General features: G+C 44.4%; 1 protein-coding gene across 4 annotated transcripts in view; it reads right to left on the bottom strand.

The window, feature by feature from the left end:
* Positions 1–245: 245 nt before the first annotated feature.
* Positions 246–26,240, bottom strand: part of arb2a (ARB2 cotranscriptional regulator A) — a 148,859-nt gene continuing 122,864 nt past the window's right edge. For 2 of the 4 annotated variants that reach the window (XM_027277463.1, XM_027277462.1), the window contains exon 11: positions 1,169–3,702. In XM_027277463.1, the coding sequence (XP_027133264.1) occupies positions 3,542–3,702 (161 nt within the window). In that variant the 3' untranslated portion in view covers positions 1,169–3,541. Of the gene's footprint in view, positions 1,058–1,168; positions 3,703–13,667; positions 13,783–26,240 lie in introns of those variants that run through there. The other 2 variants (XR_003462241.1, XM_027277465.1) reach the window with 2 other exon arrangements.

Here is a 26,240-nt window from a genome sequence, read left to right as displayed (position 1 = left end):
CGTTTGAATCCAAAGATCTATACCTACAAAAAAAAAAAAAAAACTTCACACAACTTTTGAAAATGTTGCCATATAATCTGTAAAATAGAGTTAAGATAAGTGAACAAGTCTCAAGGCATGGAAATTATTCCTAGACGGAATTTATTATTTATTTCGCTGAGTGGAGGTTTCACAGCTTTGGACAGAAGGCAGGTTATTTAATTAAACTCAGAAAAATTATAATATAAGAATAGAGATTTTTTTTCTCTCTCTCTCACACACACACAGAATGAAATGAGACAGTTTTGTCCCGAGGAAGTCCTGAACACATTTTTCAGTCAGAAACTTCTTCACTTGTGTGTGTGTGTGTGATTGAATGCCTCTCTTTAATCAGCGGCCTGACACGGTGCGAGGGGGGACTCGCCTGGTTCCACTTGTTGTTCAGGGGTTAATGGAAAAGATTTCTAAAGATTTATTGAGGGGGCGTTTAATGACCTGATCGGTTTCACCGTGTGAAAACAAATGATGCTGTAAAAACCTCGCTGAGTTGGAGAGGAGAGCAGGGGGGGCTCACTTTGCCAAAATTAATGACCAAAAAAAAAAAGAGGAATTACTGTTTATAGTTTGTTTTCCTTTTGACACACTTCTCACAGTCCATATAATCACTTTAAACATATTGCTCTTTCACTGTCGCCTGACCTGGAAGACGTGTTTTCAATTTTCACCCCTTAAATCTTTTAACTTCTTCTTTTTTCTTTCTTTTTTTTTTAAAGCAGTGAAACGGAGAAAGTTTGGACTGTTTAGGGACACGACAAAAGCCACTTAACTCTGGCACACGGTTGTGTGACAGCGAATGAATGTTAGTAGGTCTCCCTCCTCGGTTAGATTTCATAGATGTCATATGAGATGATGACTCAGGTCATTTTTCACCTGCTGCTCGACTTTCCTCGTCCCCACTGTGCTGCACCCACTTCACACTGTCGGGCACGTCTCCAGGTCTCTTCTTCTTCTTCTTCTTTGCAATCGCACCTGACTTTCCCCTAACATGCGCTATTCTGCACCGGCATCAGTGGAAGCACTTCAAGATGAAAGAGGGGGGAAAAGACAAAGAGCAAAAACAAATGCCGGGTAAATCAATAATGAAGGAATGGGAGAATATGCACAGCTTAAAAAAAACAAGATGCAAAAGTTCATTTTAATTGCTTTTGACAGGTTTAATAGGTTAATTACAAAAAATGAAATAAATCATGTAAAAAGTACAGGAATTAACGTGTTGCAGAAACTTTAAAATGATTTTCAAACACAAGTCGTTTAAAACCTAAAATGGATCAAAAGAGAATGAAACAAACATTTGAGAATAGAAGAAAAATGTGTGACCCGGCAGGACACTGCGGTTTCATGAAATCCAAAGGCTTATACTGCAATAAAACTAAATAGGCGTGTTCCCTAAACCAACACAACATATAAAACATCTGCAAAAAATAATGTCTTCAAGAGCAATTGGCAAAATTAGTCCCCTTTTATTCGCAGACTGTGCTTTGGATTTAGGCTGCTCTTACATCTTTAGTTCCATTCACATATGGCTTGCTTGGATATTATTAAAACAGTGAACAGAGTCTTGTTTATTCCTAAGGCAACAATATACAAATTATGGAATGAAAAATGAGCTGATTGTAGCTGAAAAGCAGAAAGATGAGCAATGGTATCTTGAAACGAAACTCATCAAATCAAATAATAAGCTGAAACCTGGAGAGATCTGAATCAAATTAAAAGGAAATTAGGCCTGCAACCATCAGCCACAGTTGTCTCATTACAGCGGAAAGATAATCCACAAAAGCCTTAAACCATAAACTCAGCAGGCAGGATTTAACAGTGTAAAAGTTAAACAATGGTAACTATTTGAAGTAAAAAAAAAAGTATATATTTGAGAATGTGTCTAAGGTATCAGAAGATTTAGTATCCGGTTTGAGTTTTTCCTAATGTCATGACACATTAGAAATGTATTCCATTAAGCCTTGAGTGGTTTATAAAACACACCAGCCTTGTGGAAATTTTTTTTATCATGTTTGTGTCACATAGTCAGATTATGTGCAGCTGAGCAGGGAGCTGACTTTGTCACTTCTGAGTACACAAGAAGAAGAGTACTTCGGTGGGAGGAAAAAAAAAGAAAAGAGGAAGAATAGATATGTTACATTTCTCCAACATCTAAGGAAATATCATTCAGGCTTAGAATAATATTGAAATCTTGGATTTCCTGACATGTGTAAGGCGATATATTGAGGCTTTATGAGTGTTGTGAGCTGACTTCTGGCTCCCGTTAAAATGAGATATCCCTCAAACCCATTCTGATGCTTGACTTTAAGTAATTTCAAATATGCTCAGTGTCCTGAATTTTCCATATTCAGCACAGGTTGTGTTTGTTTTATTTGTTTCATCACATCCAATCATCCGGAGGCATCAATTTTCAAGGATATCAAATTGAAAAAAAAAGAAAAAAAGATGTGTATTTATAATAAACACAGAGAGATGGACTCTCCACCTAGAGATATTCTAAAGTAAACACTTACAGCTCTGAGGAGTATTGGCTTAATATTAAAAATCAAATAGTGTGAATGTGTGTATGAGACGATGCATTCAAATTTAGCTCAGAGTTGAGAAATTAAAAAAAAAAAAAGAAAAGAAAAGGATTATAAGCACTGCAATCCTAGAAATATATGGCATGGGCTAGAATCACATTTTACGCAAAGCTGAATGAGAAAAGTCAAAAGCTGACTGCATGTGCGGAGGAGTTAGAGAACGAAGAAGTCATAAAAACAACACCCTTTGTTAAAACTAAACAAATGGTCACCAGGTTTTTTTTTTGGAGTGTTCTGACTCTTATTAAAATATTTGTGGTGGGTAAAAGGCTTAAAAAAAATCGAAGAAGATGAGCGATAATCAGGTAGAAATAATATCTAACCATAACAGTAGATACCATACAGCATGAGCTGATTTCGGGGTAAGTAGCTCAGGCTTTAGGACCGAGGTGTGGGGTGCGGTGGTGGTGGTTGGGGGGGAGACGAGGGAGAGACTGAGCAGTGCAGACTGGAGGGCAGGCGGGGCATTAGCTCAGTTCAGGCTGATGTCAGGACAATTAGAGGTGCACCACAGCGCATTGTGCACAGTGCCTGTCAGCCTTAATCTCTGCTGCCGTGGCCCGTACCCGCAGCCAGGCCACAGCCCACGGGAAGCGCTAACACTCAAGCCCATATTGCTTTGACAGTTGCACTCATCTAGAAGTAATGCAAAACGTTATTGTGATGTATACACGGTGACCCTGTACTCTTGTCTCTTTCAACAACAGGGCTGTGTGTGTGCAGAGCCAGGGGAAGCTGGAAGGGAGAAATGACATTCAGGGGAGAGAGGAGTGAGGAGAGAAAGATGGAGGGAGGTTACAGAGGAAGAGAATAAAACAAATTAAGCAGAGACGGATCTGGAACCTTTGCTTCCCTTTCTGCATTGGGCCCCCTCTGATCCCTTGTCAACACACTCCCTCTCGTTCCAAGTCATTATTGTTGGTCTTCTATAAATCTTGGTGTTTGATTTTGAGGGAGCTGCTGCGCGTGGTGACGGTGTTGGAGGTCTCCTCCGCCTCCTCGTCCTCTTTCACCTCCAGGACCTCGCTGAAGAACCTGAAGATGGAGTTAAAGCTCATCCAGGAGGTCAGCTCGTGCCTCTCCGTGCCTAGGAGATACATGGAAACAAACAGAAGCGTGAGCATGGGTTTGCAGAATACTTGCTCACTGTACAGCTGCAGGCAAATATCCTACCATTATTAAAAACATAGCTCTGCGACACAAAAGGTGAAAATAAATGAACACCATTAGAGAAGATGTTTAGTCTTGTAAGGCTGTCCGAACCCACAATGCACCGCATCACTCCATGCAAGCCTAAGGCCTTATGCATGAGAGCCACGACAGCCTATGACCTATTAGTCCAATGGGACAGTCTTAATATGTTACCCAAGCGGATACCTGATAATCAACACCACAGCACGCCCCTCTTTCCATCTCAGGCCTTCCAACAAAACCAGAGTTATGCACAATGGGCGCACTAAGCGAAACCAGTGGAGCGGTAGTCATTCATTCTAAAGGGCTGATTGAGGATAGGTAAGACAGAAGCTGCAGAGAGGTAACTAGTGAGGGTATCAAGTGGTCTGGCGGTAGCAGGGGGAGGCAGTGGTACTGGGTTTCCCTGTGACCTCCTACGGGTTAGCCAGTTCCCAAGTTGGGGTCATACTGGAGCTTGAAATCTGGTACATGCGCCTCGGGTTCCTGTCCGCCTCGGGGGTTAGGGTATCACTGGCCAGCTTTTTTTGGACAGCTTGCAAACTCAATGGAAGTTTCTATGTTTCTCCTGCACCAGCTAGTCCTGCATCGGAGCATCGATGATGAGGACAGATCGTGGCTGCAGCTGTTGCCCGACTCATCTCTAACTCGCGCTCACTAACCATTCAGCGAGAGCGCTAACAGATAATGGCTCGCTTCTGCCGCCGCTGGCTAGCGGGCTCAGCTGCTTAGCAACACAACTGTAACCGGACTTGAGAAGCCACACTGAGGTGCCCTCTTGTTTCCCAGAGGGGGAATAGGTTTGCCGCAACACGATATTAAGAGTTTCATCCCTTGATAGACGGATCTAAGACAAATTTACATGTGTTTACAGACAGAGGGATGAGTGAACACAAGCCTTGAAGTAATGAGTTTTCTCTTTTGAATCCTTATTTGCACACGTAAGATGTCATTTTTTTGTTGTTGTGGTTGTTGTTGTTGGGACCTGCTTTTGTTTTTTAAAGATAAGAAAATTCAAATGGCTCCCTACAATTTTCTCCAGAGGATTAATAAAAAAAAAAAAAAGAAGGGATAAGCTTAGTATCTGAAATCAGTTAGGGGAGAATGAAAACAACCGGTCCCAGCAGAAAAGGGTTGAAAGGGTTGAAAACCACGACCCTTCTGGATGAGTCAAATCAGTGGTACATTAGAAATACCTCTGCTCTTCTCTTCAGCGCCTTTCTCCTTGCTTCCTCCCTTCTCCTCTGTGTACATGCGATCGGCTATAAAAAGCTAGACTAGAAGGCCGCAGGGATACAATTAGGAAGCACCTTAAAGGCTCTCTCACCATGGACAGGCCTCTGATGACCACTGCACTGACCCCATGTTTATTAGATTGACCTCTGCCTGGACGCATTAATGGAGATGGTGTGCGTGCACGTGTTTGTGAGCGCGTGTGTTTGTGTGTATGATTGTTACACCCGGGGTAAGCGCGAGGTCTTTGGCTGGAGAGTGGATTTGGGTTCAGTTGCTGGTGGTGTGTGTGTGTGTGTGTGTAATTTGTGTGTACGAGTATGTAAGGGGGTTCTCGATCACTCTCAGATAAGGGACTGTGCTGCACGCTATATAGCGAGCAGACTGCAGTTAGTGCCTTGGGTCAAATTTACTGGCCTTGGCAATCATGGGAGTCAATAACCCAGCACTCTCAGTGACTCTGCTACCTGTGTAGGGCTCAACATAACATCCATCCCTGGAAAACAAAGACACAGCCCTCTCACACCTCTAATCTATCATTTATATCCAATTTGAAGCACTGTGATCTTTTTTCCACCTCCTCCATTTTCTCCGTCTCATCGGTCTCTCCCTCACTAGTGTTTTTACTTCTGTTTTGTCCTCTTTTTTTTCTCCTGCAGAAGCGATCAATGCCGCAGCGCTCTCTCATTCACCCTGAACTGGCGGTGAACTCCTCCGGAACGCCGCCAGCCTCTCCACCCTATCCCATCGCAGTTCGGGGTCACCAGGGGGGCGTCTCTGTGCCAATATGCAGATGAGCCTGTGCCCCTCCAATGACTCTGGTGTGAAGCTCCACCTCTCTATATGATGGAGAACCCCCCAGCACCGAACCCCTTAACACACACACACACAGACACATAAACCCACTCTCACACTGGTTTAAATAGGCCTTTAACAGCTTACGTCCACTCTTCCTTTAATAGCCAAAGTGTGTCGAACCTAATGGATGTTGTCAAAGCCGAGATGTGACCACTGATTTAGAGGACGAACCCCAATGACCAGGCTTCACTAGCCACTAAAGAGTGAGAGAGTGAGAGAGAGAAAAAGAGAAAGAGAGGGAGAAGGAGAATTACCTCAGCTATGCCACAAATCAAAGTAATATCTTTGTGGGGATCGATGAGGTGTCATCTGGCCATATCTTGTGTGTAAAGCGATCCCATAAACAGCCAATGAGCACGGCTTTATCCTCGATTTTATTTCCTCACTGAAAAACTTTTTTCAACTAATGAGCAAGACTTTCTTTTTTTCTGGGAGTAATTGATTTCATGTGTTGTTTAAACAAGATATTACAGACGAAGACCTCTTCAGGTTTAATCAGTTTAATTATAACTGGTGTCTTGTGTTTAATTGATCAAACTTTGAAAATAAAGTGTGTTTGTGTGTGTGTGTGTGTGTGTGCTCTCCTGCAAAAACTGTAAATTAACAATTAAGTTGCATGTGCTAATTTTAACAAGATCAGTGTAATTGCATTAATTTAATAAAGTTTATTGTAAATGCAATAATGTCCTCATTTATTGTAAATGCAATAATGATGTTACTGTGAGCTCCATAACACTGCATATTGTCATGGGAAATACTGAAAGAAAAAAAAAACCCTCTTTACTTTCACAATGTGTTTATAATTAACATTAGGCAATGGCAAGCTTAACAAGAGATTATTTCCGCAAGTGGAATGATGACGGCTGTAACCTTGAGGTGAAGTCACACACACACACACACACACACACACACACACACACACACACACACAAAGCTCCATGATGATGTTTCCCTGTAATGCAGGAAAGAGCAGGTATAGAAACAAGGTCTGTGCTGAAAGCTCCCCTTCCATGCTCTCTGCTCAGGTCATGGCAAAGTTCCAGCTCGCCGCCTAACCCGTGCACTGTGTTTGAGCATTCTGTGTGTGTTGTCTGAACCTGGTGAGGCTGCCTCATTATGTGACAGGCAGAGGAGAGTATTTGATCCTGGATATTTAGCCTCCTCCACTCTGTCACAGCCACTGGAGCCCTCTCAAGGTAATTGACTGACTGTTTGATCTCCCTCTGACTCTACACTGGTACAAGACGCTGACATACACACACACAAACACGTTTGTCAGTCTACTATTTGATGGTACGCACTCACACATACTTTTACTCACACGTGTAGAACATACTCACTATACCCTCCTCCCCCCCACCGAAAACGCCAAACAATCCAACATGCGCCCGCACGCACATCAATACACACACAGTCGTTATCATTTGTGTGCAGTGAGGTAAGGGAACAGGGGAGGAGAGTTTTGAGCTGTTAAAAAAGGAAACAAGGAAACTCCTCCATAGCTATGGGCCATGCTTTCTTCCCTCCGCACCAAACGCAGCATGCTGTTACAAATGGTAATCGGCTCTGATTGTCACAAATTTCAAAACAAACGCTAGGTGACTGAAAAGCCAAAGTGACGCCCCGAGTGATACTCAACAGAAAGCCCGAATCAAAGCATGCCGACTATAATTAGGTTCCATCTGGGCTACATTATTTAAAGCCGCACCAGTTAATTGCTTGTGTACAAATGGCCTATTTTATTTGAATCAAACTTTTTTTTGTGATTCGTAATTACATTGATGTGAAGGGGGCCATATCTCTTTACTTCATTTAGAATATAAATACATATTCAAATTATTAAGAGGACTTTGAGGCAAGGGAATGTAAAGCGATGATGCTTTTCTTTGTGTGAATTGGATTTCTTTAAAACAATTAGGAGTGCTTAATCAAATATACTGACATTTGGGTTAAACATTTAATGAGCTTCAATTAAAAAAAGGAGATGAACAATGATATAATCATGAAATGAAAATTACAAAAACAGAATACCTAACAGGACTGATGCACATGATATTATTGCATGCAGGAGCAAACATTTTTCTCATTTCCTCTTGTCAAAGTTTTCATCAAAAATCTAACAAACAGTACATTTTCTTATCGATTTCCTATCGATGGTAACCTAAGCTTTTGTTTTATCTCGATATGAGGCAGAGCAGTGTTTTGTGGTACGGACCGTGGCTGGCTGTAACCTAAGCAGGGGTTCTGTTTGTGGAAACTATCTGTTGCATGGATCAGCGGTGGGGAATCGCTATCTGTATCCTGGTTGTCAGACGATCGGATTTCCGCCCCTGACGCTCTCTGATATTAGATGATCTTCTGTGGTGTGCGTGTGAGTGTGTGTGTGTGTGTGGTTGTCTGTGACTGTACACACGCGCGCGTACAGTCAGTTATGCGTGTTGTCATCTTGCTTGCCGACATGCGTAAAGGTCAAGAATGTCATTTTGTCCCACGTGGCTGTCTGTCGAAGGGGGTAGGACATGTTGCCACTGGAGATGAGGTCAAAAAGAGCCCAGGCAGGTGACAGCCGGTCAGCCACGCTGCCACACTGCCAGAGCAGCTCTGTCCTCTGTAACAAAATGTGGAGATGTTGTCCTCAGTCAAAAAGCTAATTAAATCTAAATTTACCCCGCCCCACCGCCACCACTCAATTTCCACTCAGGGTGAAGACATCCACGTCAAATCCACAGATAGTGTAACCGCTATAATCAGACTTTTATTTATGCTATGTGTCTTCCTTTTTAATAAAATCAACAGCCTTCATGTCTCCAGGAGCAGGAGAGACAAGCATGCATCACACGAGAAAAGAATTAAACAGAAAAACTACTCAAACAGAGCTCGTTTCATCAAGTTAGTAATACCACTGCTGCTTCTTGAATACAATTCATTTTTAATGCTCGTCTGTAAGCTGGGTCTGCTTCTCTCCCCCCCACCCCACCCATCTCCCTCGTACTGCTTTTAATTACTTTGCTTATTATTGCGTGTTGTTGTTAGACAAAAACAAGGCAGAACTCATTACACATCCAGAGATGAGGAACCTGAATCACTAGCTACAGGGGCCGCTCAGGGGACTCTGTATTTACTTAGAATAAAATACAAACAGAAGAGAGACATAGAGAAACAAAATAGAGTGAAAGCCCAGAGAGGGGAGAATATCACATTAACTTGTTGAAATCATCACCCAATGTAAGCTACTTTACATTCCATATAATAATTTGAGGAAGAGGAAAATTTATGACAACAAGGACCACACAAAAGACGAAGAAGTGCGGCACTGTACTTCTTTCTCCTTCATCTTATTTCTTCTCTTGCTACCTCCCTACCCAGACACTGAGACTGCACTGAGTGCTTTTTTATTTTAACGTGAATGAGTGGCCTTGGCCGTCATAAAGGACCCTCGCTTTTATAGACTTGGAGCGGAGTATTTACAAGATAACCCCGGTCCAAGGACAGCGCAAGCTATTTGATACCAGTGTCAGACTCTCCCCTCTCCTCTTCAGTAAAAAATCAAAAGCCCAAACATGCCTCCGCCTCTGACAGCACCTCTCAATGTCAGTTGTTTTACTCTGCTCTACTAAAATAGGATGAGACACTTTGGAATAAGATGAGAGACAGCTGTGTGTGGCATTTCACAAGACAGATCAGTTGTACCTTTTCTTGTGACTTAGGTGAGAGCAAAGGTGATTTTTTTTTTTTCTGGACAGTAAAGTTGTATATATATTTTTTTTACTTTTTAAATTGGAGAAATAATTACATGAAATATAATAGAGATATAGATTCATTTAAATAGTGTATTAAATTTAATTAAAGTTAGCAATGTATATATAGAGCAAGCTTTGTATCAGTGTTGTCAGGGCAAATAAAAGGAAGGACATAGGGTACAACATTTGTACAAGATGTACAAATAACATATACTAAATTACATAAAAATCAAACTGTACAAATCTTCCTTAAATATTCTTATGAAGAAAAAAATGGACATGGCTAAAAAGAAAGAAATTTTTGAAGAAACTACTATGTATAGAGTTAATAACGAAATTGCATAAAATGTTATTTGGTTGAAGCGGATACAGTCTGAAAACACTGTTTGCTATTAAACTACACCAAGAAACACATAAGCACGAGAATATCTTTGTAACAGAAAGAATTCATGATAGTTTTGGAAAACAAAACTTAACTTTAATTCTCACATTTTTGAACAAATGTTCGCTCCACCATGTCCAAGAATCACTGACAGTTTTTTTTTGTTTTAAACATGCACGACGTCTGCGCATGTACCTGTTGATGTGACGGAGAGTCACAGAAAGAGAGAAATTGAGTGACTGAGTGTGCGTACACATGTATGTGTATGGAGGGGCCTTGTTGGGAGTGCCACCCAGACATTAGCACTGTAAACAGTGCAGGCCTCCTTCCCTGTCCAGGCCCTTTGTTCCATCTGCACCACCATTGGTCAGGACTTAAATGGCAAACACTCAGGGGCTGCTAGCTCGCCTGACACGGTTTTGTTTTTGGTCTATTGAGGGGCAATGGAGAGCTTCTGTTTCTATGCCCAGGCACAATGTGTCTCAAAAGCAGCATGGCTGAAAAGAGAGGCCCCCACAAAGACTGTCCATTAGTGGAGGCACTGCGTGCATGCGCATGTGTGCACGCACATAGACACAAGCACATGCACACACATCACGATGCCTGGGCAAGGGTCAGAACAGGCAACCTTGCCAAAGACACTGGTGGAGACGGAGCATGTGCACATGTGGCACACACATTTACACGCATACACACAAAGCACAGAGTCCATATTACCAAATCCAAGCCAAACTGCACACTCGCTGCACCACTTCACTCATACTACACTCACGTAAACACACAACCTCTGCTCTACTTAACCACAATGAGGTCTGACACACACGTGCACGGACACACACACGCACACACTCATGCACCTCCCGAGCACCTTGAAGACAATACGAGGCATAGAAAAACACACACATATACACACACACTTCTACAATATCAGACATACACACATCACTCAGTCACAAAAGAGGTGGAGGAGGAGGAGAGGGCTGAGAGAGGCCCCCTTTGCACCTGTAAGAACGACAGGCCGCATTCAGAATCAATGGTCGCAGAATAGACAGCTTTGAGTGTGAGAACCCCCCTCCATCCACACAAGGCCACGGCGACACACCTTACACACAGCCTTCCTTCACTAACCAGGTTGTCTAAGCTCTATAGAAGAATACATCTCGGTCATTAACACAACTGGCACATGCTTTACACGATGTAACGTCATGTAGCAAAGTATGTAAAGGCATTATACACTGGCATGTGAGGGAAAGTACTGTATATGACATTATTCAATGGTTCTCCCCTTTTCTTTACATTCCACCATACACTGTAAACCAATGTCCTCTGGCTGTAAATGTTTATACTGCTGCTTTCGTGGCTTAAAATGACAAAAGAAAAATGCCTGGTTGCATATAGCAACAGAAGTCATAGCCACCACTTAACCCAAAGATCTCTTTTGTGCGACAAGCTAAAAAAGAAAAAGAGCTGCGTGGTGGACGCCAATGATTGATATTCCGTGCAATGTTTTGTCACCCGTGTCAATCTTCAACAAAGCTGAGAAAACACACGTTTAGCACAAAGCGGTTGCCTTTGGACCTCAGGACATGTGAAGGAAAAGCAACACAGACGATGGAATGAGCGGAGCCGCTTGAAGTTTTTCTTTTTGGCCTCGGACTGCGGTGAACTGAAGGCGTACATAAGAATAAACACATACTCATGTGCGCATAAATACACTTGTGGGGTTTCTTAGGTGAGACATGCTTGATTGCTTACACACTTCTCTTAGCAACACCCAGGTGCACAGGCCATACACACACACACACAAACAGGCTATAAAAATATACACTTCAAAATATTAAACCACACACAGACAGATGTGCAGGAGGACACAGACAAATGGTAATATTTATGTAGAGAGGTTGTTTTTTTTCAGTGTTCACATCTACACACATAAAACACAGAAGGGAGAGCAAGGAATGTGTGCTCGTGAAGGACATTTTTTGGCCACCTGATGGCCAGGTGTGCATGGCAACATGTGGTATTGGAGTATGAGGCTGCAGTGGAAATCCAACACCACCAACGAGGTGTTCTGTAAGAGCATCATTTTTCTTTTTTTCCTCTCAAACAGACGCACATACACCTGCGAAGGATGCAAAGAACTGCACGACCTTGTGATCTCATGCATTATAACAGATCCAGAGAAGGGGAGATGGTGTGTGTGAGTTGGACAGATGAAAAGAATAAAGCAGAGGACAGGACAGGAGAGAGGGTGGGATAGATGTGGAGGAGAGGAGACGGGAAGAGAGGTCAGGTGGGGGAGGAGCAGGCCAGGGGTGGAGATAGAGAGTGGGTGTTGAGGGTGGAGCAGGTCTGAAATAGATCACTTAAGGGAACAAAGTGTAATTAATGGGTCGCCACAGATAAGAGGGCTCTGGCCCTATCTGGGAATGTGCTAATGGAGTTGACACACACTCAACAAGATCAGTGGACAACCTCTCTTTATGTGTGTGTGTACATGTTTGAATGCGCGTGCACAGACGGGTATGTGTTTTAAGAACACACAATGGATAAATAGTGGGAGGAGAAGACTGCTGAGGTGACAGGTTAACATGGTTTCCTCCATGACGAAGATCTGCCATCCCTGCAATCAGAGAAAACCCAGAAGGAAACACACACACACACACACACATATGGTTTCTTCTGCTACACACAGCCATAACACGCAAACATATCTACGTTAGTCCGCCTCCCTAACTCACGTACATGTCTCGTCTCACATCAAAACATGAGTGATGTTATTACACTTGGCGAGCCGGCACGCCTTCAGTCGCGGGGATGTGGTTGTTTACGGAGAGATGGAGGAGGAGGAAGCCGCCTGGTCAAGAGAGGGTCAGACCTGAAGTGTTCTAAGCGAAGCAAACTGACACAAACCTCTCCTCAGACTTCCTGCCTGCGTGTGTCCCTGCGTCAGGGGAACCTGACTGGAGCCAAGGGGCCTGTGCATGTGTATATGTGTGTGTGTGTGTGTGTGTGTGTGTGTGCGTGTGTGTGCGTGTGCATGTGTGTTGGTTAAATCTCTTGGGTTTGGAGCCTGGCCCAGGGAGGTCAGGGGGAGGGCCTGTAGGAGTCCACGTGCGCTCGGACAGTGAGATGGTTTGTGATGGACAAGGCAAGACAAGGAGGATTTCCCCTGTTTGTCTGAGAGAGCAGAGCAGCCACGTCACACACACACACACAGGAGAAGTCTGTCTCCGGGATGGATTTCGTGTGTATGTATGTGTGTGGCATGAGGCGAGTAGGTCAGGCATCTGGTTGATTTTGGATGTGTGTGTGTGCGTGTGTGTGTGTGTGTGTGTGTGTGTGTGTGTGCTCCTCTCTCAGGGTCACAGACCCTGGGGCCATCTACTTCAGACTGGTTTAGTCAGACAAGCCAAGGCCACACTGACACACTGCATGACTTAATAATATAGAGACTGCTGGCTCGGTGCCACAAATACAAGGCTCAGATGTGTGAATAATCAAGAAAACCAAACACATATCTTACATCTTTATGGAAATGAACTGTTTAATATCATTACAGTCACCTTGACAAGTCAATAAATATCAAATGAAGTTAATGTAACAGTCCTTAAACACAAGGGCGCGACCTCGACAATAGCGAGCGGTGTGTTGCATTGTTATGTGTGTCCACGGCAGCCTGAAAAGTGTGTTTTGTTTGTGTGTGTGTGTGAGTGTGTGATGTAGCATCAGGGGGTTAAACGGAGAGGGACGATCCTCCGATCTGTCAGGACAAGGGGAAGAACAGCTTTAAAGACTCAACATCAACCTCTCTCTCTCTTTCGCTCTCACACACACATTCATGCGCACGCAAACACACTGACGGACAGTCCATTGCTCCCAGCATATCTCTACTTTGTCCTTGGACTGTCTGAATACCACTGGAGGCGAGCATGATTTGAGAGAGCAAGTGGGAACAAGAGAGAGAGAGAGACAGAGAGAGGGGAAGAAAGAGGAAAATGATAGAGGGAAAGAGAGGGAGAGAAAAGAGGCGCCCCTCAATGACATCTAAAGAGATAACTCACTCTCCAGAGCTTCTTTTCTCTTGCTATCACTTTCCCAGGCAGTGCTCATGCCACATAAGGCCTCAAGAGTGTGTGTGTTGGCGTGTGTGTGTGTATGAATGAGTGACAGTAGCGTATGTGGGAATACAGTGTGCGTGAAGGTGAAAATGGCAAAAGATTTTTGAATCTCAATGAGATGATCTAAAGAGCTATCAAGCACAATGTGCATACTAAACGCAGCACATTGTGTATGTTGGCCAGAAACATTGCTGCTTGGTCAGATTTCATGATGGTCATCAGAGATTATGTATAAAACTAAAAACTCATCTAAAATAATGACGTTTTTCATGTAACCTCAGTGTTTAAAGCTTTAAGTTGATACTACTGTATGCTGTATGTATATATATTTAAATATATCATGGCAGAATCATTTTGCTCTGGATCTCCACTCAGATGCCTGCTTGAGAAATGATGTACAGAACACAACACAAACAACAGCTGGCTTGTCTCTTGATTGAAAGTTAACTTCGGGAAAACAAAGCATTGGGGCCAGTGGCGGGTCACAATGATGTTGAAAACACCCAAACAAAACAGCAGGGAAACACAAAGTGGTCCGACGCTGCCACTGTTGTCGGAAATGCTCCCCCTTTGTAGGCACAGACAACTGTGGGGAAGAGTTAACCTTTTGATAAGCTGCTTCCAGTCCCAGCTGTATGCATTTTTCATCGAAATGTGTGAGTCAGAAAGAGAATAATTATCTCCTTTTGCTCCATGCAGAGGCAAAGGGTTGCAGCCCCCAGTTTGGGCTTCATAAATGAACTAAGTTCTGAAATGAAGCAGTGCTGATGAGCAGAAAGAGACGAAACTGAGCTATGCTAATTCATAATGCAAAAATAAAGGAAATTTACAACTTTCCTAGTTAAGGACAACGGTAAAAGACACAGCATGTACATTGTAATTCCTTACATACATACACAATGGACCAATATCTTCACTGAGTTTATTTATTCCAACACAAAATTAACTTTAAAACGACAACTTTGATAAATAAATCTAACCAATAAACCTGTAAGGCTGCATTCAGACTGACAGCATGGCTTCAAATAAAAGTCAATGAGATCAATTGTGGACTCAGAGAGCTCCGGTAGTGTCTCTTTAAAAAAATATATTTGCAATCACATATTCCAGGTAGCTCGTGCTGTAAAGCACTGTGCTAATTCTACTAGAGATTCTGCCTCCAAGGACTATAACCCGGTATGCAGCGTCTTTAGCCACGTTTAAAGTACATGGAACTTTTAGACTGCATTCAGACCAAATCAGACATGGCATTGCAGCGATTAGCGCATGGTTGTGTGGTGAAATGGCTGTGTTTGTTTGTGCTTGAGAACATAACTGCTGTGGAAAAATAACTGTATTTATCTTATCTTACTTTCTTGCTACAGATGCTCCCTCTCCTCATTAATCCTCTATATCACTTAACCACCACTGTCTCTCTCTCTCTCAAACAAACAGACACAAACCAAATGAAGTTACTATTTTGCAGCACAGACTGCAAGACATGAACAAAAAAAAAAGGCTGGGTACACAAAATAAACCAAGCGAAGACACAACTGGAAGAGATTGGCCCTTGGTCCCAGGAACTATCTTTTCAAGGAACTGGTCTGTGCACCTGTACTCGTAGCAATCACCCAGACCAATGGAACCCTTGTGTTTCTTTAAAACAGTATTATTGCTGGTCTGAACACGGTCAACAACAGAACAACAGTCCTTGCTCTGGAAGACTTTCCTAATCGGCACAAGAACAAACATGTATGCACAAACACACACACACACACACACACACACACAGTCACACAAGTTGAGCAGTGTCTGCCAAATAGGGCAAGGTCACTGATCCCTGTTTCAGAGTGGCCACGATCACCTTTAGAGGAGACACAATCTACACCCACCCTGGCACAGGCACATGTGTACACAGACACACACACACACAGGCAAAACAACAAACAAAAAAAAAAAAAACAGAGCACCCACCCCAACAGAGCTTAAGACCTTTATCTGACAGCATCAGCTAACACCAGATACACACACAGTCCTGCCCTGACCTTGCAGCACTTCAAGACTAATCAAAATTGTAGCTGGGATCAGAGGTGTGGGTCCAACGGGCAGAGAGAGTTCATTCATTTTGTGCATGTGTGTGTGTTTTTCTATATGTGCACGCGTGTATGTGTTGTGGGGTGGACGAGACGAGTCAGAGATTGAGGGAGGGGAGGTCAGGGGAGGCACTCACCCTCTCAATCCTCCACTATTGACTTGTGAGCAGGGAGACGGTGCCGAGCGGTCAACGGCAAATTGAATAAACTGATCAATAACCTCGCACTTGTCATGAGAAAAAAAAAAATCACAGCAGACCAACTTGAACTATGCAGGAGGGGACCATTGATCAAATCATGTAGAGCTCTGCCAGCCCGCTCGCCCAGTTTTGTCCTCCTTCCACGACATGTGTGGAACGCTACTTCTCAATAACACTGTGGGAGAGGGCTTAGAGAGGAGGGGCGGCGAGAGGAGGTGTCACTGCATTTCAACAACGGGAAGCCCCTAACCAAGTAGCAAATTAAAACATTTAAAAAGAGATAACAGACACATTAGGAGAAAATAGCTTATCCCCAGCCTTCAAACAGCAAACAGTTTAAGAGTGTGATTGAGTATGTGTTGAAGCAGGTGATGGAGAGAAGTCGAGAGCGAGAGGCACGGGGTAAAGAAAGTCAGCAGGATTGGAGGACTGAGAGAGAGAGAGAGAGAGGAAGGAGACTGTGAGTGAGAACGGCAGAAACAGAAGTGCGGGAAGGAAGAAAGGAGAGGAGAAAAACTACCCTCTGTCATAATTTAAACGAGCCGTAGTCTCCCAACGCTCTGTTTACAATGTATAATTTATGCCTCCCAGTTCAAACACAGCTTTATCTGCACTCAGCTGCTAAGTGATATGATTTCACTTTTTATAGCAGCCCCTCCACCCGTCCAATCCACCACCACCCCCCAGTCCCTCTGTAATGCAGGCTGGTGTGATTCTGCACGCCTCATGCACTGACTTTCAACTGTACAGCCCCCCGAGGGCTAAAGTAGCATATTAAACCCCTCCCTAACCCCATCCTCTTCCCTCCCTCAAGCAACACCGCAGCCTTAGACTCACACCGAAAGCACAGGCGTTCTTGCGTGTGCGTGCACACACACACACACACCCGCACACATGCACACCCTATGTGCTGCAGAAAGAGAAGCCTGCCTCATATTTTACAGCAGTTAAAGTTTCTTTCTGTATTTATTGCTGTGGTGGTGAGCGGTAATGTCCCATTTCACAGCAGCACACTCTGACCTCTGATCAGAGCCTCTCTGATGACCCTGTGGCTCTGACTGAGTTGCACTAATACTCCACTTAGGTTACTCTGGTTTAATGGCACTTTTCATCTGCCTCTTCCACACTTACCCTGCCGTGCACACACATACATACATACACACACACACACACACACACACACACACACACACACACACACACACACACACACACACATATATATATATATTCATGTTCATATGGAGCATCACACTGAGGAGACACTCTGGGTAATGTTTGGCATCCTAACACACAAAGTGGTTGTCAAGGGTTACACGCTATAATAAAGGGCTTAATGGCTTTCCACAGTGTTCACCATGGTAATCAGTGCAAGGATCGAAAATTCAACCAATGAAAGCATAAACTGCGGTGTACTGGGGAAATGACAAAGTGTAACATTAATAAATAATATTTTTATTTTATTTTGCACTAATTACTACTGCTGATCATTTTGGTGAACCCAGAAAGATAGTGTTAATTTAAAATTATTAAAAACCTTCTTTAGTCATATGTGTGATTACTTTTTACATGATATACTATCAAAAGGAAATATGCTTACTCAACCACACTGTGAACTCTGGTCTGTCTCATTACACCATTATGTAATAAATCAATTTATCTGACTTCTGCAAAGTGCTACCCCTCTGCTTTTCCTCTTCCTCTGAACCCTTCTCCTCTACTTTCCCACCATTTCATCTATGCATCATACAGCCCCCCCCCCTTCTCCCTTCCTCCAGCATCCCTCTTTTTACGTATTCTCTGCCATCTCCTTTCTCAGCTATCTGCCTACATAGTGTTTGTGCTAGCAGAAAATTCCCACTTTGTCTCTGGGGGGAACTGCGTTTTTCTCTGCTCCGCTCGTCTCTCGTTCTTCTCTTGTATGTTTTCCATGCTGGCAAAGCTTCCTCTTCCTGCATGCAGCAGGGAGTGTGCTCCGTCTGCGGCTGTCCCATAAGGGACCCTACAGTGTGATGTTACAATCTTCCCATCCAGAGGGATCCTCTCTCGATCGTCCTCTCTCTCTGGCTGCTCTTTTCTCTCTTTCTCTACGAGACGTTCATGCCCTTATTTTCTTTCCTCTCTCCAACTACTTTATCCTCTTCTCCCTCACTTACTTTCTTAATCTGTTTATCTTACCCCTCTGACACTTTCCACCTTACATGCACTCACTCTCTCCCTCGCTTTCCCTACCCCCACCAACACGCAAATACTTAAAATGACTCCTTTTTCCTGTTTACTTTTCTGTTTTCCTGCACCCTTTTTTGGCATCGGATGATATAGTCTCACGGAAAAGTTCAATTCCTAGACATTTATGCCAATAAATACAAAAAAAGGGAGAATTCAAATTACTGATTGACTGAGGTCTGCAGTGGAAGTCTTTTAAATGTCTGGTTGCAAGCTCTATTGTCTCCCCCGTCAATTTTTATTTGAGACATCTTTAAACATGACGCTCCTTTGCTTCTAATGGAACGGTGTGTGAGGCCTGGAGCCCAGTAAAGTCTGGAGCTCCAAGACTCCACAAACCCCCTTCCGCTAGCATGCTGAACAAAGCCTCAGTCTTCAGTCTCCAGGGAGGTGGCTGTTGTGTGTGTATGTGCTGCGGTCCAAGTAACTGGCCAGCCAACAGACCAGGGACCCCCGCCATATGGCTAGGGGCTGTCCTGCTCCAGTCTCCCTGTTGGGGCACACTATGATGGGCCACCCCACAGATCCTAAACTGGGCACCATGCCCTGTGACACACACTTGGTGGCAAAGAAGGAAAACTCTCTCTCAGACACACACACACACGGTCAAAAAGATGTGCACTGCAGATGTGCATACGTGAGGTTTCTCATTCACAAACTGTGTCCTCTTGATTCTCTCATGGATACCACGGGGCGTACTAAAGTTAATGTAACAACTGAGCTAAACAAAATGAACAGTTTAAAATAAACTTTCCTCTCCTTAACTAAACCAACCAAAACAGAACCAACAACAGGAAATGAGCCAGACTCTTATAAATGGTACACTATACAATCCTGCAGTGCATTGCATTTCATAGGAAATGTCTGCGATGCATATGAGCATGACTTCTTAAACTCCAGCTGAAGAAACAAGAAACACAGTTTAACAATAAAATGAAATAGACTACACTGTTTATATAAAATAGAGTGATGGAAATGGCAGTGTTCTCATATCAAAATTAGAACGTGTTGTGTCTTAAGCCCTTTATTACCCACATCTCCCTGTAAGCAAGCATGTCATCACTTAGAAATTTGGAATTGGCAACTCAAAAGTGAAAGCTACAGATGGGAACACAGCTTGGCTAAGCCACTCACACACTCTCATAATGATGCCAATACATACAGTATAATACTGTATATACTGCAGGGACTTACAAAGATGTAAACAGAGTTTTTAAAGGTTGAGGCAGATCTTCGTTTTGCACAAATGCAGAGCAATGCCTTGACTAGAAAAGATGAGATGCTGTGTGGGTGAGATTCCCTTGACCTGTCATCTATGGACAAGGTCTCCGGTTAATTAAGTTTCTTGTACATCCAACTGCATGGCTATTATGTTTGCAGTTCTCTTTGGAGATTAACATGGAGGCCTCTAAATCCACCTCACAATTTCATTTCATTCAACAGGATTTCTTTTCTCTTTTCTAAAGGTTCATATCAGCAATGTGATATGGGGGCGGGGGACAGTATGTGTGTTTGTGCATGCTCGTGCGCGTGTCTCTGTGTTCTTTTCAGCGTGCATTTTGTGACTTGCCTGTTCTGAAGTGATAGATAAAGAGAGAGGGAAGGAGAGAGAGAGAGAGAGAGAGAGAGAGAGAGAGAGAGAGATCTTTTCAGTGTGCATTCTGGCATGTCTATGTGAAAGAGAGAGGTGTTAAACTGGAACACAGAATGGGATTCGGGTTAAAGCGAATTCACCTCTCTAAATATTGCTCTTGGCTGCGGATGACACATTTGTCCATGGTGTTCTCACGTGGCCAGAGATGAGCTGGGACACAAAATGTCAGAACCTGACGCCAGTGTGATCAAGAGCAATCTCAAGGTGAAGAGCAAGCTGACTGTCTGTCGGCACAAAGGCAGACTTTGACACGTCTAGGTAACACAATCCCTCAGTGTAAATGATGCGCACAGAGGGCATACAGTATTAGTATGTTGGTTACGCACACTGTTGCCAGGTATATGCAGACAAACATACATTCACATACACACGCACGTGCATGCACGCGGACACGTGCACACACGCGCGCACACGTCTAATGAGCGAGTGGTACAGGATGTTTGTTTGGGTGGAACTTGAACCTGACGGTGCCCCAGGGCCACAACCAAGCAGGTGTTGCTGCACACACACACACATACAATCACATTCAGAAAGTAAGAACACCTGGACACCTGGGCCGGGCTGCACAGCACTGTCAGATTCACAGGAGCTGTCACACACTCCAGGATGAAAGTGACCCTAGAGCTGAGGGGGGCACACCTGTGCCATGGGAGGCCCCCCTGTCTGTCGAGGACCCTCTCATAAAAACACTCTGTCACGGCGACAAAGTTGTAGGCGTTTAATTGGCACTTAAACTCGCTCGCTGCTAATAAGGGTACTAATAACATCTCTCAGAGCCACCTAAACAAAGGGACAAAAGAGGCTGAAGAGGCAAAGAGGGTTACAGTAATACAGAGAAGGTAAATTTAGCAGCGTGTTCCGAATGAAGATAGCTGCGGATTTGTGTGTGCGAACTAGCTGTCTGGCCACCTAACTAGTTCCAGGCTGGTGGCCACAGCTTTGGTAATACTGTCTAAGTCTGTGTGTCTTCGCAGGGCGGTACAGTGAGCAGCTTTGCACTTTACGCTGCTATGAGCAATCATCAAAGCCAGTCACACGTACGCATGGGAGCCGAGGTACCCGGGTTTCTTGCTCGGTCGCCTGGCTCGGGGCAGAGTGTGTGTGGGAGTGTTTCAAAAGATCAGGGCATTGTTTGATCACTGCCCAGTGTTGTTCAGTCCGGCCATTAAAGGGCATTTTTACCTGTGTGCCTAATGAATAATGAGAGGGCAGAGTATGATGGAGAGAGTCAGACTGACACAAAATGAGTGCGATGTGCTAAGTCACAGAGACAAGGTCGGACAGAGATACATCGAGGGTGTTTGACACTCAGCCACAACAAGAGACATAAACAATGCAGGATGGTGACACTACAAACCCAGGCCGGGCAGTTCAGATAGACTGGGAGGCTGGGAGGAAGAGACAAGGGAGGGCAGTGGGCTTGTGGGTCCTGTCCTGCCCTCGACCTGCAAATGCTGGCACACCCTGTCCTGCTGCTGGCTAAATAAAGAGCCCCAGGGTGGGCCGGGCTGGGCGGCAGGAGAAACAGACACAGAGTCGGCATTACCCGGCTAATCTCATTAGGGAGGCAGCCCTGCCAAGCTTCCAGGGGTCAGCCAGAGTGCCACGTCACTCAATGCACCTTTGGCACTCCCCGTGACCCCCAGGCAGGTTTAGCCTGAAACTTATGGCCAGTCGGGGTGAGGGGCGTTGACAGGTGGGTTCGGTGGTAAAGGTGGGTAGCCGGGCAGTAAAGCTAAGAAGCAAACGCGATCAGCGGAGTTCAGAGTCAGTGTAGCTTAGAGACTAGGGAGTGTCTGCATAGAGTACTTTCAGATAGAGGTAGTGAAGGGGAGGGAAACCATAAAGTGGATAAAAGAAAAACGAGAATGAGACAAATACGGTGAAACAGATATAAAGCAAATGAGAGGGAGACCGAGATAAAGAGAGGGGCTGTGCAACAAAGCGAAACAGAGATGGAGAAAGCGGCAGAGAGGATGGATAAGCAGCTTCCTCCTCTGCAGCTTGGTTTAATGTATTTACAGCGGATTGCATCAGGGTGCTGTAGTTAAAAGGGCCATCGCCATCCAACAGGGTCATCTGTAGTGTGATGTGCCTCTCACAAAGGGGATGTGTGTCACTGAGATCACACGCACACACACACACACACACGGGATAAAGTTATATACCCAGGCATACACAAGTGTGGGTATACATGCACACACGCAGTTAAATCTCCTCACAGAAAAATATGAGAAGCCAACAGAGTGTCATAAACCCCTTGCCAGTTCTTTCCCATGGAGCAGACCCCTCCTACCGTCCTATCTCTCTTTCTCTCCCTCTCCCCCCCCCGTGAACACAGTTGAGAGCTGATATGATGGCACTTTAAGCTCTTGCTCCCTGTGCTGGGTTGACATTCAGCGACACGGGCAAAGGTAGGGGGTTTCGAGCCATGGAGCACCTCAGTCCTGTCAGCACCTTGACCGCATGCTGCGCCCAGACAGGCTCAGACACGTCATTTAACGTTCCCTGCGCAGCATGCCCGACAACCCTCAGCACTAACCCATTTTGGACACCATGACCATAATCCTCCAGCCAGCATCACTCCACAGAGGAAAACTTTACCTGACATGCTCTTTAGCCCCACCATACATCTCTAACAGGAAAAAAAAAAACGCTGTTCGGTATACAGACTATACTAACTTCCTCTTCAAAATCAAAGCTTATAGGATTTTCCCACATTAAGTCCAGAGTTCTGGTTTTGACTTAAACTATTAGATGAACAAATATTAATTGTTGAGCTCTTTTCACTGTACATACTTGAACCAATGCCTTTATCTTGACCCTCTCAAGACCCCCAAAGAATAAGTAGGATGAGGACTATGAAGGCCAGACTAGCATGACCAGTGGCGCATACTACCATGGACTGAGCTCTGTTGTTTTAAACCCCAATCTCATTATTGTAACTCCTGATACTTAGGAAATACTCTGGCTCAAAGGGGGTGTGAGGGATATAGAGAGCAAGCAGAGGGAAACCGAAAGCGGAGGTCTTGTTGAGTCTAAAGCTCCTGGTTTGCGCCCATGATGACTAAAACAGAGACTTGCAGTTTTTTTGGCGAGGACTTCCATCATTAGCCACTGGCCAGTGCCAGTTGACATACTTAGTGGTTTTAAAAAACGAAGTGAGAAAAGGGAAATTAACCCAGTCGCCTTTTCTTCTCGGGGGACACATTTTCAGAGCAGAGTCTTAGTTAGTCCAGCTTTGCAATGTTCTGGCTGATGAGCTAGGTGGCTACCATGATAGTTGTTTGACTGACAGCGTGCAGCATTGTGACTCCCTGGCTAGTGAGCTTACTGGCTGGCTGGCTGCCTAGCCGGGTGGCTGGTTGCTGGCTGCTGTCTGGATAATAGCAGAGAGTTTATGTTATTGTTGAGCTCTACTCGACACCCTGAGTGTGTTTAGACGTGCCCTGTAAACTGTGCATAAGAGCATCCACTGCATATCGGGGCCCTCATCCAAAACCCTCCTAAAATAGGCAGAGATGGAGCCCGGGTAAAGAGGGGGAGCCAGCACAACTAGAGAGGGAAGGGCGCTGAGGGAAAGGTTGAGAGTTCACAGCTGAGTTCAGGCGGGCCATGCACTGCTTTGGGCCCCCGGCCAAGGCTGAGATTGGGATAAGCTCCTGATGGTTCCACTGTGAAATGGGATCAGAGGAAGGACAGAGGGAGGGATGGAAGGATGGAGGGAGGGCTTTGAAGGGAGGGGGGGGTATGAAACTGTATGAAAAGGCTAGAGTTGGCGTTTGAGATTTGAAATTGTTTAACAAGCTGGTGTTGGAATATGTTGCCGGGAGCAGAGATGACTGAATTGCAGCTGTACAGGGAGGAAACATGCTTGTAGGAATTCTCCCTCACTCGACTGTATAAAGATTGCCGGAAGAGCGAAAGAACCATATGACCAATGCCAGAGGAAATCATCCTCAGAGCATCAAAGTGAGGGAAAAAATGCATCCATTTGTTAAAACCACATGACGTGACTGTTTTCTGTTGTATAATTGCTAAAAAAACGAGGTAGAATGGCTGGGTAGTTGAAGTAAACACTGAAAGTAAAAGTTTAGGAGTAGTAGTAAGCCAAAGAGCTCGAGGGCGTTTTCCACAGCAGGTGCCAGAGTTTCCTAACTAAAAGCTGATCAAGCTAACCTTACAGTTACCTCAGTGTAAATGCTCTACAGTTGACTAAGAGTGGGAGTGCCCTTATCCTCTCAGCAGGGGAGAGAAAGAAGTGAAAGAAGAGAAAGGGAGAGGGGTGCGGAGATAAAGAAAGAGTATTTAGGAGACTGAGACTCTCCTGACTAATTTTGGAGGGGGTGAGCAGTGCAGAGTTCGGATTTGTGCCAGAGGATGAAAAGCGCATGCACCACTTCAGCTTCAAATATTAACAAGAACTGAAAGTTCAGACCATATCAGGGTTTGGGCTAGTGTTACTAATAAGTTATTTAGAAACTGCCACTTTGAGAGATATGATAGTCATGATCAGTTAAACAATCATAACAACTGAAAAAATACTCTTCTAAAAAGGAGTAATGAGTGCAGTTTGATGACATACTGAAAAACATTAAACCTCTTTGCAACACATTATATTTTTATAACCCTGAGATACGTATTAGAAACATGTTCTCATTACCTCTTCTTTCATCTTTTATGTATGTTTCTATGAAGAGGGGAGTGCTTGTGACATGCGTGCGCGTACATGTGCGGGTACCGTGTGTGTACGTTTCAACGCCTCTGTGCGTGTCTACATTCTGGGAACTCATTACCAGAAAAAATCAATGCATGACATTGGTTTATAGCGGACGGCTTCTCATCAACCTAAGACCTCATTCCATCCTCTCTCATTTCAGGCTTAGCACAGACACCAAAACATGCGAACACCGGAGCAAAACACACGAATCAATACGCTCAGTGTATACAGAAGGCACGATCATCCTTATGAGCATTATCGAACACAGCTGAAAATGTTACGACGGCTTTATTTGTATGTGTCTGTGAGTGTGTTTGTGTTAGACACACATTATAAACAGATGTGTGTGTGTGTGAACACAGACACAAGGCCACATGTTTGTGTGATTGTGTATTTATCAAAGCATGCATATATGCATTTTGTTCTTGTGTGTGTGTGTGTGTGTGTGTGTGTTGGAGTTGGAGTGTGTGTATTTGCACGCAGGCGTGTCTGATGAAGATATCAGAGTTAGCCGAGCCAGGGCAGGATAGGAATGTTGAGGAGGACTGGGGGGCTCAACAGGCAAAAAAAGAGGATGCTGTCTGCCTGGAGTGTACACACACACACACACACACACACATATACACACACACACCTCCTCCCTTCTTCCTGCCATGGCCTCTGCTCCTACTGTATGTGTGGCACGCAGCATGCTTTAAAACCAGAACTACGAGGCACAACACTGTCTGCCTGGGGAATTCTCCACCTCTACATCACTCTCTCCTCCTTTGCACATCTCTCTCTGCCTCGCTCTCTTCCCTAACTCTGACTCTACGGAAACCCTGTAAGAACTTTTGCTTGCACAGCCTTCCCACAAAAGCAACACCCCCTCTCTCTCTCTACCTCTCTCTCTCTCTCTCTCTCTCTCTCGCTCTTTCCCTCCCGTAGCCAACAAGCAGAAGAGACGGCAACCCCGTGCTCAAAAGTGATCAATTTTTAATTTCTCACCACTTTTTCATGTTGTGTCAGAGAAAGATGTCAGCAAACAGGAGCCCTGGGGAGGCTGGAGGAAGGAGGAAGAGGGGGCGGTGGCAGATGAGGGGAGTGCAATTGAGGAGAACGAAGAGGAGCAGCGGATAGGAGGAAACAAAACAACTGAGAGAGCTGAAGAATAAACCGACGTCTACAATCTGCGTGTGAACAAATTTGTTTTGTGCATTATCGTGGCTCAAACGATGAAATGCATCAT

This window comes from Larimichthys crocea, chromosome III, assembly GCF_000972845.2.
Source record: "Larimichthys crocea isolate SSNF chromosome III, L_crocea_2.0, whole genome shotgun sequence".
NCBI classification, from domain to species: domain Eukaryota; kingdom Metazoa; phylum Chordata; class Actinopteri; family Sciaenidae; genus Larimichthys; species Larimichthys crocea.
The sequence above is the reverse complement of the archived record's forward strand: the minus strand, read 5'-3'. Positions and strand labels throughout refer to the sequence as shown.